The sequence below is a fragment of the Geotrypetes seraphini genome, chromosome 9, assembly GCF_902459505.1.
Source record: "Geotrypetes seraphini chromosome 9, aGeoSer1.1, whole genome shotgun sequence".
Classification (NCBI taxonomy): domain Eukaryota; kingdom Metazoa; phylum Chordata; class Amphibia; order Gymnophiona; family Dermophiidae; genus Geotrypetes; species Geotrypetes seraphini.
Window position 1 is genome coordinate 94,514,639 of NC_047092.1, and position 14,092 is coordinate 94,528,730.

At 47.2% G+C, this 14,092-nt stretch overlaps 1 protein-coding gene across 1 annotated transcript in view; it reads right to left on the bottom strand.

Moving 5' to 3' along the window:
- PCCB (propionyl-CoA carboxylase subunit beta) overlaps positions 1–14,092 on the bottom strand; it is an 892,977-nt gene that overhangs the window by 157,281 nt on the left and 721,604 nt on the right. The window contains exon 11 of the mRNA XM_033959104.1: positions 10,504–10,611. Coding sequence (XP_033814995.1) covers positions 10,504–10,611 — 108 coding nt within the window. The remainder of the gene's footprint in view (positions 1–10,503; positions 10,612–14,092) is intronic.

Below are 14,092 nucleotides of genomic sequence, written 5' to 3' on the forward strand. Positions count from 1 at the left end.
AGGCCTGCCCCCCCTTGAAGGCCTGCACCCCCTTGAAGGCCTGCACCCCCCTGAAGGCCTGCACCCCCCCGAAGGCCTGCACCCCCCCAAAGGCCTGCACCCCCTTGAAGGTCTGCACCCCCCCGAAGGCCTGTCCCCCCCCCTTGAAGGCCTGCCTGCCTTTCCCCCCCTTGAAGGCCTGTCCCCCCCCTTGAAGGCCTGCACCCCCCCAAAGGCCTGCACCCCCCCGAAGGCCTGCACACCCCCTGAAGGCCTGTCCCACCCCCTTGTAGGCCTGTCCCACCCCCTTGAAGGCCTGCCTGCCCCCCTTGAAGGCCTGCCTGCCCCCCTTGAAGGCCTGCCTGCCCGCCCCTTGAAGGCCTGTCCCTCCCCCTTGAAGGCCTGCACCCCTTGAAGGTCTGCACACCCCCCCCGAAGGCCTGCACCCCCCTTGAAGGTTTGCACCACCCCCGAAGGCCTGTCCCCCCCTTGAAGGCCTGCCTGCCTTTCCCCCCCCTTGAAGGCCTGTCCCACCCCCTTGTAGGCCTGTCCCACCCCCTTGTAGGCCTGTTCCCCCCTTGAAGGCCTGCCTGCCTCCCCCTTGAAGGCCTGCACCCCTTGAAGGTCTGCACCCCCCCCCCGAAGGCCTGCCTGCCTGCCTGTCACCCCCCTCCCCCTTGAAAGCCTGCCTGTCTGCCCGCCCACCCCACCCTGAAGGCCTGATGCCCCGACCCACCCCGAAGGACCGATCGCCCCCCTGGCCTCCCCGCACCACCTGTGAAGCAGCCGTAGCAGGATCGCGACGTCAGCGATCCCTGCGCTGCTTCCTGCGCCGCGGTCCCGCCCCTCCTCTGACGTCAGAGGAGGGGCCGGACCGTGGCGCAGGAAGCAGCGCCCAAGCAGCTCAGGGATCGCTGACGTCACGATCCTGCTGCGGGCTGCTTCACAGGTGGTACAGGAAGGTCAGTGGGGCGAGCGGTCCTTCGGGGGTAGGGGGAGGGACTGAACGGCAAGGCCGGGAGCACCCCCTCAGGGCTGGCACACGGGGCACACCGCCCCCCCCTTGGTACACCACTGGGGTCATGTATCACTCTATGTAAAGTACAGGGATGCTTCTTGTGGAAAAGGATAGCAACGCCCCTTTGCCTGCTATTGTATGAAGCATATACCACTTCCCCAACCCAGTCCTTCTTCAGCTTAGCGTGCTCAGAGGCACTAAGATGAGTCTCCTGGAGCAGTAAGACATCCACTCTTAATTTCTTACAATACTGAAACATCTTACTGCGTTTCACCAGAGAATGCAGGCCATCAATGTTATGTTTAAGTATGTTTATTGATTTTGCAAAAAAGCAAGAAAATACTATTACAAACACAATATGCAAGAACTACAAGCAGGTATCATCCCCCCATCCCCCTACCAGTCCCCACCACCCTAATATCCCACAAGAACAAATGATCCATCTTTCAATATACAAATAGCATTACGGGTTTAACAGGTTACTAAGAGCTTTATGAGTCAACGTAAGCCAAAAGGGTTCCCAAACAGAACAATATAAACGGCCCTTAGGAGTATCCAGTGAGGTCAAGGACATACACTCCATAGACGCTTGACGAAGCATGAGAGTGCGCCAAAGTGACACAGTTGGTGGATCCCATACAATCCAGCAATGTAATATAGTTTTCTTTCCCAAAAGGAAGGTCCGAGCCAAAAAAACCCCGGAAGCCCTTCGGGGACACCCGGGGGAGAGAATCCATAGTGAAAAGCAGTTCAGGGCGGTTAACATAGCCGTGGTGCCACATTGAGGCTATGTGCTGTTGCAATTGAGTCCAAAAGCCCTGGATCAAAGGACAAGCCCAAAATTGATGACCCAGGGTCGCCCTGGGTTGCGCACATTTGAGACAATTGTCTGTGGGGCTAAGTTTAACACGATATAGGTATGTTGGTGACCTGTAAAGGCGCAAGTAGAATTTATAGTTCAGTTCAAGGAAGGTCACATGAGAGGTGAGGTTATAAATGTTTTTGAGACCCTGCTGAATGTGTAAGCCAGTCACCTCACAGGACAAGTCCCCAGACCAGCAGGTCACGTAAGAGTCATAAGAAATGGACCCCAGACTCTCACGAAGAAAACGTAAGTGGAATTTCAAAGGAATTTGGGTCTGTGCAGATAAACAGAGCGCTTCTGAGATGGTCTCCTGACTTTGATTGGTGAGCCCCGCTGAAGGGAGAGATCGAACATATGATGCCATCTGAGCATATGCCAACCAGTCCAGTGGTGTCCAATGATACTCAGTCTGCATAACTGGTAAAGATGGTACGGTGCCCTGTGCTGTAACCACCTGAAAAATATATTGCAAATTAGAAGTTCTCCACACTGAAAGAGGAAACGTGGATGTCCCAGGTGGAAAGTCTTTGTTGTCCAGAAAAGGCAAGTAAGCTGTGGCAGTAGGGTTAATATGTAGCGCTTTACATAGGCGCCTCCACACTTGACGTAATGGTTTAAAAAGCAAGTCACCAACTGGTGGTGGCCCCCCTAGGAAGATGTAGAGTGTGCAACAAATAACTAAAATGGTATGGGGTGCAAAGAGCGAGTTCCGAGGCAGTTGCCGAAAAATGACGAGTGCCCCGGAACCAGTCATTTAAATGTCTCATTTGGCAAGCCTGAGAAAACAGACGAAGACTGTGAAGTCCCAGCCTTCCCTGCGCCTTTGGAAGCATCAAGATAGACAAAGAAATCCTAGCCCTTTTACCATTCCACAGATAAGAAGTCAGGTATTTCCCCACCTCTTTATCGTGCTTAGTGGACAACAAAATAGGAAGCATTTGAAAAACATAAAGCCATTGGGGCAATAACACCATATTATATAAAGCTATTTTACCCATCAATGATAAAGGAAAGTCCCTCCAAATAGATAGTTTCTGTTGGGTGAGAGTCAGGAGTGGCAGGACATTCAAGGAATATAAACTAGTGAGATCCATGGGTATGTTGATTCCCAGGTAGGTCAAATGAGTAGTAGCCCAACGTAAGGGAAAAGTCCCCCTCCACCTAGCGGGTATTTCTCGGGACAGGGGAAGTACCAATGATTTTTGAAAGTTGAGAACCAATCTGGAATATAAACTAAATTCGTCTAAAATTGCTAATGCTCTCGTCAGGGAGACTTGTGGGTCAGACAAGGCTAATAACATATCAGCGAACGCCAAAACACGCAATTGAGAGTCCCCCTCCGGAAGGCCCCTTAATCCATCGTCCCTCTGCAAAGTACGCAAAAATGGATCCAGATAGAGCAAAAACAACAAGGGAGAAAGAGGGCTACCTTGTCTCGTACCCCGCGCTATCTGGAAGGATGGAGTCCTCGTACCATTCACTAAGATACTGGCAGTGGGCGACGTGTATAACAAACGAATCATATCAGAAAACCAACCGTTGACACCCATGTAAGAGAGCACAGCAAAAAGGTATTGCCAGTTTACCTGATCAAAGGCCTTAGCCGCATCTAGGCTAACCAAAATGCCGGCCGTGTGTGTTACTTGAGCTCTATACATGGCCGTCAACATTCTTCGGACATTGAGAACCGAGTGGCGCTGCTTAACAAAGCCTACCTGTTCTGGTATAATTAAGTGGGGAAGCAAGGCTGCTAACCGATTGGCTAATACCTTGTCCAAAATTTTAATGTCTACATTGATGAGGGATATGGGCCGATATGATTCAATGTCCGTTTTCCGTTTCCCAGGTTTAGGAATTAATGTTATGTGGGCATGATTAGCTCCCTCCGGAAATGCTCCACCCAATCCTGCCGCATGATAGTAAGCCTCCAAAGGTCCACAGAGCTGCGAGATTAAAAGCTTGTAGAATTCTGGGGAGAACCCGTCTGGACCCGGGGCCGTGCAGTTCCTAAGTTGTTTCACAGCTAACTGCATTTCCTTCCCCTGGATCGGTCTATTTAAGGAAAAACGCATGGGAGGACAATCTGGGCATCCCTGCATCCTCTAGGAAATCACTAGCCTCAGGACCCAGGTCCCCCTCTACCGAAGAGTAAAATTGTTTATAATGGCGAAAGAAGCAATCAGCTATATCCCCTGTTCCAGTCACCTTCGTGCCATCGGGCAAAAGCAAGCAGGGAATATAGCGATTAGGCCGCTTGGGTTTAGTGAGAGAAGCAAGTAATCTGCCTGGTTTGTTCTCGTATTTGTAAAATTTGTTGGGCATGATAAAGATATTTTTTAGCTCGCTCATGGAGCAGAGCATTTAGGGCAACCTGGGCAGAGGTCAACAGCTCATTAGAGCATGGCGTCGGATGTGCCAAATGTTGTTTTTTAAGTGTCAAGCATTGCCGCTCTAGGCGGATAATGCCCTGCGCCATGCGCTTCTTATAGGCCACTTCATAAGATATAATATCTCCCCGGAGATCAGACTTAGCTGCCTCCCAAAACAAGAGAGGTGTCTCCCTATGTTGAGCATTAAACCGAAGATAATCTTCCCACTTTTCAGTAAGGTATTTTACAAAGTCCGGATTATCCATTAGATAAGAAGGGAAGCGCCACCCCCCTGAAAATTGGGAATTCTCAATAAGTACATCAATCCATATCGGACAGTGATCCGATACAGAGAGAGGACCAATTTCAGAAGCCTCAATCTGTGAAAAGAGAGAGGTAGAGACTAAAATGTAATCTATTCTGGAAAAAGTGTGGTGAACCCGAGATTGGTGCGTGAAATCTTTCTCCCGGGGATGTAACAAACGCCAAGGGTCCACAAGGTCCAAGGCATCACACAAATAGGGGAGACCTTTACTAGGAACCGAGCAGGGACCCGTCCCCGGCCCAGTACGGTCCTGCAATGGGTCCAAGACCTGATTAAAATCACCCAGGATCAGTAGTGGACGGGTAGGGTCGCGTTGGCCTAATTGAACCAGGCCTGTGAAAAATTTATGATCATATTGATTAGGGCCATAGACTATAAGAATATTGAATACCCGGTCCGACATTGTCACCCGACAGAGTAGAGACCTACCCAAAGCATCCGCATACAATTGCTCCATCCTTCCCTGAAACCCTTTACGCACCAATAGGGCTACACCCACATGTTTGTTAGGGGAGGAAGCAGAAAAAATCTGACCCACCCATCCCCTTTGCAATTTAGCATGTTCCATCGTATTTAGTCGGGTCTCCTGTAGACAAGCAAGATCCACCTTATGGTGTTTCAATCTACTCAGGATCTTGGAGCGCTTCACAGGAGACGTTATGCCCCCAACGTTCCAAGACAGTAGTCTGAATGTCCTACCACTCACTGGGGCCACAAAAGCAAACCTGCCACAACAGTAATTCCTGGAATGCCCCAGGCGCCCAGCCTTCGCCTAAGGGGCCACCAGAATTAAGAAGCTCAAGAAACCCATGTAAAGAATCAAGCATACAATGCCCAGTCATTCTAGAGGATAGATCAAAAGATACACACTTCCCAACACACAAACCCCCTCCCGCCCTCCATACAACCCCCCCCCACCCTCTGAACCCCAGTTCCCAAACTTCCCCCCAAAAGCAAAGAACCATCCAGTAACCGCTAGGATACCGGAAGGCGGAGCACGTCTCTGGTGCCATGGGAACTCGTCCCTTCCTTATACATAGAGAAAAACAGTATGGGAAAACAGCATAATCAGGAATACAACAAAATTAAAACAAGCAGTTACAAGAAAGCCCTGTTCAGCAAAGTTCAAGGTGTAGGTGACCCAGGGGCCCCCAATCTGTTAATAAATTCCCCAGCCAGCACGTCCGAGTCAAACACGTGCCATTTGCCATCCAAGTGAATTTTCAAAATAGCTGGGTAAAGGAATAAGAAGCGACATTTGAGATCAGCCAGCTTCCTACAAAGGGGGTAGAAAACTTTCCTCTTATCAGTCAGGGCAGCAGAGTAGTCCTGTCCAATCCGAATTGGAGTGGAATCATAGTTCAGTTTCTCCCTTTTAAGACGAAATTCCCTGAGTATCTCCACTTTGTGCCTGTAGTTGTGAAGTTTCCCAATCACTACCCTGGGCCTCTGGTCATTACCTGCACGGGGTCCCACTCGGTGAACGCGTTCAAAGCGTGCTGGGCCCAGGGTAGCCGGCATAGGCAGTTCGCTAGGGGATAAGGCCTGTGTAATTATATGTTTCAATTCCACCAGCGTCTCCGGCGTGAATTGTCTGAGCACACCACATGCAGGGTCCACCATTTTATCTTCAGCGGGCTTACCCTTTTCCTTGTCTTTCTTTGCGGATTTGGTCGACATGGCAGGCTGATTTTTAGCGAGATATCTGTCCATAAAGTTCCCCACCAAAGTCGTCGAAAAAACAAAAGAAAAAGAACGCCGTTCGTCCCGATTATCAGTGTAAGGAAGGGACGAGCTCCGGAGCTGGCTGAGCTAGATGCACGCCGGCTCACAGCATCACGTGACTCCCGGCCATCAATGTTAAAGCTGGCAATCTTAACAGAACTCATAAGAATAGCGGATGTGAAAAAAACACCAAGAATGCAACAGTCCTGACAGGGCAGCAACTTTAGTCTCCCAGCCAAACTGACTCACCACCCACTTGTAGGGAAGAACAGTACCAATCAAAGTCCCCGGGAGCACCCCACCCTCGCTCCCCACCCCGTCCCCATAACCACCCTCCCACATCGCTTCCCCCAGTTACCCCACTCACCCCAAACACTTTCCATTCAGTCAAAACCCACACACACAGCCAAAACCCCAACGCAACCTCCAGCCACATATCTTCCCCACACACGAATACTCGCGCTACCCCTCCCACCACCAAATCCCCACAGATAGGAACTAGAAGAGCCCCTGTCGAGAACCAGTGTCCAAAATAACAAAGAAAAGAAGTGAACACACAAAACAAGTGCAAAGATAAACGGCAATAACATCAAGAACATCAGGTCCACAAATCACAAGGATCTGCTCGCAGTGAAGTCCTAGACCAGGTAACCATAGGCCAAGGGAGCCCCCGTCGTTGGCCGCTCACACAGACAAGTACTCAAGGCGGCATGGCATCCAAGAAAGTGGAAAGAATGTTAGGACTCGGGGCACTCCACTGCAAGGCAGAACAAAGTCAAGGAGGCAGGCCACAGGCCCCCGCCAGCCCCAAGCAGAGGAGAAACAGCACCAAACTTCCTCAGGGCCAAAATTCCTGATGGTAGAAATCAAATAGACCAAAGTAAGAGCCCACCAGCATCCCTACTGTGCCGGCAGCTGCTCAAGGAATCTCTTCAGATCGTCCGCCGTGCTCAGTATAAGGGATCGATTTTCATGAGTAAGCCTCACCTTGGTAGGGTAGAAAAAAGCAAATCGGATCCCCCGCGTAACCAACTGCGAACAGTATGGTGTAAGGGCCTTACGCTGCTCTGCAACTTTGGTAGAAAAATCTTGGAACAGCATGATCTTGGCCCCTTCGTAAGACAAATTTCTAGATTTTTTAAACAAGTCCAAAAGACACGCTTTGACTGCATAGTTGTGGAATCTAGCCAGTACAGGTCTCGGGCGGCCAATCCCATCACCATCTCGGCGCTGCCTAACACGATAGACCCGTTCCACCACCACACAACCTGCTCTCTCGGCAGCCAGCTCTTCACCATGCGGAGAAGCTCAGAGTCCTTCACAGATTCTGGGAGCCCAATAAGGCGAAGATTCTTCCTGCGGGCCCTATTCTCCTGATCCTCGACTCTTTCCAGCAGCTGACACACACGAGTCTCCAAGGTGTCGAGCCGGCCATCCGCAACTGTCGCCCGATCTTCCTGCGCCGACACACTTTCTTCCACATGCTGAATTTGAGCCGCATGGCCAGCCAACGCATCTTTAAGCTCATCCATGGACAGCTTGTCATCCAGTTTGGCCAGCTTGTCATCCAGCAGCTGAGACAAATGCCGCATGGACACTTGCAGCACCTCGTCCGGGGAGCGATCTACTGCTGCCTCTGTTTGGGTCCCCGCCATTTTGTTTGCCTGGGCCACGCTGCTCTTTGGCACCTTAAGTGCTCGGGTTGGCATCCCGCGCACCGACAGAATTATAAAAGCGTCGCACGATCTCCAACTCTACACCAGCACACTGTCCGACACAAGGACTGTGGTGAGTAAGAATTTGCCGGCGGCGGCCCAAAAAAAGGGAGTTTAATGGGGGAGGAAGTGTGGAGCTCTGTGCTCAGACGTCCGGTCAGGTACCAGCCATCACGTGACCCTCCAGACCTCATGAATTTTTAACTTTCTTTTTGGAATGGCTTAATTCCCAGGATTCAAACTTGAGATTTACCATGACATCTAGCTCACACCAAGTGTCCTTCTTGGATGTCCTAGTTCAGAAATCGAGTCCTACACTTACCACAACAGTGTTCAGGAAACCGGTTGAGGTTAATAACTATTTGAGTTACACCAGTTGCCATCCCATTGGACTGAAATAATCTTTACCCATTAGTCAGTTTCTTCGGATCCATAGACTATGTTCTAACGTTAGTGAATTCCGAACTCAAGCATGGATATTATATAACCGGTTTAAAGAACGGAGTTATCCTCACCAGGTTCTCCAACGTGCGTATACCAGAGCTTTATATGCAAACAGAGACTTATTGTTATCTAACACAATTTCCTCAGAGGACACCAAAATCATCTGCTTGCTAACTTTTTCAGACCAGGCTGCTACAATTGCTCACAGTATCAGACGGCATTGACATGTCCTCCAATTACATCCTTCTTTTTAGGACTTACCGTGTATACCAAAAACGTGGCAGATTATGTAGTGCATTCAAAATTTACTTCAGACCCCAGGACTTGGACCCGTGATGGAAAACATCACAGATTCAGTGACACATGTGACATTTGCAAGACTACCATTGAGTGTGAAGTGTGGAGTCATCCCCGTACTCATAAAGTGTATGCTTTTAACTCCAACACTCACTGAAATTCAACATGGGTCATTTATACCATAACTTGTCCATGCCAGTTGTTATATGTGGGGTGCACACAAAGAGCCATTAGAACACGCCTCATAAAACACAGAAGCAGGATTAACACTCAATCCATGAGTTCACCTATGGTTCCCCACTGTGTCCAATTTCGACATTCTTTCTGTGACCTACGCTGGAGTGTTATCGAGCAGGTTCCTGAGGAGTACGAGGGCGATAAGCTATCCTTTTTACAGCAGAGAGAACAATATTGGATATTTGAGCTCCAGTTCCTTCACCCGTTGGGACACAACGAGTATATTGAATGGCACTGCGCCACCTAACCATTCGTGATCATCAGGACTACAATTTTCTATAACATATTGAAGAAGTTTTTTCTATTTTGGACTTTATTTTACGTTTCAGATCTATTGTTTGGAGTATTCATTTACTTTTATTCTTATTTATACATATATTTGGAGATTTCTTAGAGAGGTTTTTGAATCTCCTGGATTGATCACCACGTGACCGCTTTACGAGTGATGTCAGGTGTCACTGCAGTTAAATCACTGGAGGCATTCCCTCCAGTTCAGCGCCATTTTCAACTCTGCTTTACTATCTGTGGCTGGTGTTTGAGAGCCTTTTAAAAAACAGCATAGCCAGTTCCTGAAGAAGGGGGTTTTCACCCTCGAAACGGAGTCCCATTGGACGAACTTTGTTTCTTGCTGGCTAACTTTCTACGGAGAAGCTAAGTACCTCAGTAGATGTTTATACTATTCTGCTTGCCTTGCTAATTGTGGACGCTGCTTTTTTTCCCCCCGGATGAGGGGCAGAGACATCCTTAACAACTTTTTGTGTGTGTATTATTTATTTTTTCACCTTTAACACACGGTTTTGTGTATTGGTTTATCACAAAAAATTCACACGAAGGTAGCCCAGGGATGTTTCACAGATAACACCCTTTTGGGTGTATGCTTGTGACAGCTGGTGCTTTAGGGGTGTGTCCCCATTGCAAGCTGTGTAACTGAGGGCTCCCTTCTATCATAAATATTCTTTATTGTGGTAGTGTGTTGTTTGGGCAGTCTCTCCCCCTCACCCTATATATATTTTTTGGGGTGGTTGGGGAGATTTACTCCTTGCAGTTCTTGCTTTTTCTCCCTTGCATTCAGGTTTGTTTGTTGTTCTTTTAATATCAACCTACAGGAAAAAAAACATGATACACCCAGAAAAAAAAAGGACTGATGCTGATTTATAATAAAGCCAAAACAAGCACTACTGCAAATCACCTTCTTATATTTTTCAACATTTTCCTCTCAGGCCTTAAAAAAAGATTACAAATAGGTGATTTACAAGTTCTATCATATTGTAAAGGAGAGCTGTTTTGCTCTCTGGGTTATGACTGCTTGACAGACATGGAATCAGAGAGAGACAAGTTAAAGGTTTGAAGACATGACATAGAGATGACTAATGATTTGTTGCATAGGAACAGCAGTTAAGTATAGTTTGATAGAAGGCTGAATTTAAAATAATGTGGGAACAAAATAGGCTGTCATATATCCATCTGGACAAAGCTACATAGTTACAAGTTTTTTTGTTATATGCTTGGCAAGAAAAGTTTACTCTTACCTGGCAAAAATCCTGGCACATCCACAAAAGTAATAATTGGGATGTTGAAGGCATCACAGAAGCGAACAAAGCGTGCTCCCTTCACAGAAGAGTTGATATCCAGACATCCTGATACAAAGGAATGAATTACAAAATTATGCTGGAGTAGTAGTAAAAAGAAAGCACAGATGATTATGGTTACCTTTATTCAGTGGCGTACCTCGGGTATGTGGCACCCGGGGCCCAACATTTTTTGACACCCCCCCATGTAAAAAATATTTTTTGTAATAACCATGAAACGGTATAAATGATCAGAATAGAAACAGGGAGTGAAAATTTTCTTTTATTGAACTTCAATATATGTAACCATTATTGCAAACATAACATAACATAAATTATGTCTGAATTGTCAGGACATGAGAAGTACATATGGAGTAGTTGCAGGTGATGCTTGGGACAGTTCTGATTGTGTTAGTTCGGTTTTATGTGTTTTTTGAATAGAAGGGTTTATATTTCTTTTTTGAAGGTTTTGTAGTCTGTGGTCAAGGTCAATAGGTTGTAGAGTTGGGGGTCGAGTGTCGCAGCTCGAATGGCTAGGAGGTTGTCGAACTGTTTCTTTCTTTTGACGTTTTTGGTTGGAGGGTGTGTGAATAGTGTGTGAGTTTGGTTGAGGTGGATTTAATTATTTAGCTGAAGAAATTAGTTACCCCCCCATTCCACACACATTAATTCTCTTCCATTTTTGTTCCCATTATAAAAAAACACTGAAAAGATCCCGGAAAAAAAAAATACATTAAAATAAGAAGTGAAGACAAAGGCCCCTACAGATGAGAACATAACATAAGAATAGCCTAACTGGGTCAGACCAATGGTCCATCATGCCCAGTAGCCCATTCTCATGGTAGCCAATCCAGGTCACTAGTACCTGGTCAAAACCCAAAGAGTAGCAACATTCCATGCTACCGATCCAGGGCAAGCAGACACTTCCCCCTTGTCTTAATAACAGACTATGGACTTTTCCTCCAGGAATTTGTCCAAATCTTTCTTAAAACCAGCTAAGCTATCTGCTTTTACCATAACTTCTGGCCACTTCATTTTTAAGCTTAGATCTTTCCTTCCAAACAGAGACCTTGCTAGATGTCAAATACAGCACAAGGGAACTTCACACGGACTTAGCTGTATGAGGAAATGTGAATCTCCTCATACACCCACCTATGTGCAAAGGTCTGGTTTTTTCTTTCGATCACTACATAGCCTAATGCCACACAAGCAGCACTGTTACAAAAGGTCAATGCTAAGGTTAACAAAGTTTCCTTCCTTGGACCACAAGGAGATACTGACAAACCACTGGAAGAGATCCCAAGACAATTACCTAGGCACAATACCCAAAGACCAGTTGAGTGGAGTGAACCAGTTGAGTGGAGTGGACTAACTGGGGGGTGGAAATGGGCCCGGAGTTTGCTCAGGAGAATTTCCCAGACCACCTCTTCCTCTCAACACTTTGACACACTGCCACCACCACCACTAGGAACACCTCACCGGGTAGGCCAGCAATGCTTATAAACTTTATAAAACACATTATTATATTTTTTTATAAAGCACATATTTTATGTTTAAATCTGTTTTATTAGAATTTTCAAAATACACCTGCATACAAAACATAGGCTAAACAATATACAATGCACAAACCCCCCCCAAACAACCCCCCCTCCCCCTCCTCCTCCCCCCACCTCCCCCAAGGGGAGAAACAGTCACTACAGTAACAAACAAGTCAATAATTAATCCAGTAAACGTGCCCGCACTGCGGGTGACATAGTAGAACAAAAGGGCCTCCAACAACGAAGAAACAAAGTACCCCGCTTAGAATGAAGATCAAGAATGGCCTGACGCTCATAACCCACCAAATGAATCATCTGAATCCGCCAGTGAGAGACAGTGGGTGTTTGCGGAGATAACCAACATTGTAAAATAGTTTTTATACCTATAAAGATGGTTCGTTGTACAAAGGCAGACATGCCCAGTTTAACCGGGACCAAAGAAAACTTCAAAGTAAAAAGAAAGGTAACTGTGGGAGTCCATGAGCAATTCCAAAGGGACTGAATCAGAAGACCAATGCGCCGCCAATAGGCCCGAATTCCAGGGCATAGCCAAAACATGTGCCCAAGGGTAGCCCTAGGAGCATGACATTTAGGACAGCACACAGAGGAACTAAGTCATGCTCTATAGGCGCGCACAGGGGCAAAGTAGGCTCTCACCAGGAACTTGTAATAACGTTCCCTCTCCACCGCTGCAACCAAAACAGTGGAACCCAATTTAAAGCTCCGCTTTAACATAGTTGCTGTCACTGAAACTTGTAAATCCAGAGTCCAGGAACGAGCCAAGGCAGCATAATCCAGCTCCCCAGCCAGTTCTTGAAGAAAACGATGGTGAAATCGAAGCGAGATGGGGACCTGAGCTGTTAGACCAAAAGATTCAGTTAATTTGTCCTGCACGTCCTCCGTTAGGGCCTGTTGAGGAAGAGATTGTACATAATGCAAGAGTTGACCATAGCTTAACCAATCTTTGGTGGATAATAGATGGGAGTCCGTCAACCACTGGAAAGATTGTAATGTACCATCGGGTTTCAAAATTTGAGACAGATAAAACACACCATTCCGACTCCACGAAGAAGAGGTGCCCCAACCTAAACCTGGAGAAAAATCCCCATTGCCAAGAATAGATAAACACGGTGTCACATCAAACCGAATGTGCAATTGGGTGCATATTTGTTTCCAGATTTTACGCACCGGAAATAAAAAGAAATCCCCATAGCGGTCAGTACGCAAAGGTAGGCGGGGGACATGTATAAGGTAACTAAAGTGAAATGAGGCATATGCAAGGCATTCCACCCCGGCTGCTGAAAAGTGAGAAGTCCCACAAAACCAATCGTTCAGGTGACGGAGTTGACAAGCAACATTCATTCGTCCCAAATGTAACAGCCCCAGGCCCCCCTGAGCTGTGGGTAGAGAAAGAGTACTAAGGGGAATTCGGGAACGTTTACTGCCCCATAAGTAGCTTGAGAGTGTTTTATGTAACACCCGAAGGTGACGGCGTTGTAGGAGCAAAGGTAAAGTCTGTAAAAGATACAACCACTGGGCTATAATCATCATATTGTATAAGGCTATTCTACCCAAGAAAGTTAAAGGATAGGAGCGCCATGCTCGAAGCCTCTGTCCTGTACGCGTAAGCAGCGGTGAAACGTTAAGTATATATAACTGAGTTAGGTCCTGCGGGATCAACACTCCAAGGTAACATAAAGGTGCAGAAGCCCATTCTAAAGGAAAGGGCCCAATCCAAGAGCTCCGGACCTTCTCCTGCAAAGGAAGGACTAGGGACTTTTGCCTGTTCAAAGTAAGGCCAGAAAAAAGATGGAACTCGTCCAAGATCTCAAGTGCCCGAGTTACAGATTGTTGAGGGCGGGCTAGTGTCAACAGGAGATCGTCGGCAAAGGCCAAAACCCTGAGTTGAAAAGAGCCTTCCTGTAGTCCGACCAAAATATCATCCCTTTGAAGTGTCCATATAAGAGGTTCCAAGTATAACAAAAATAGTAAGGGAGATAACGGGCAACCCT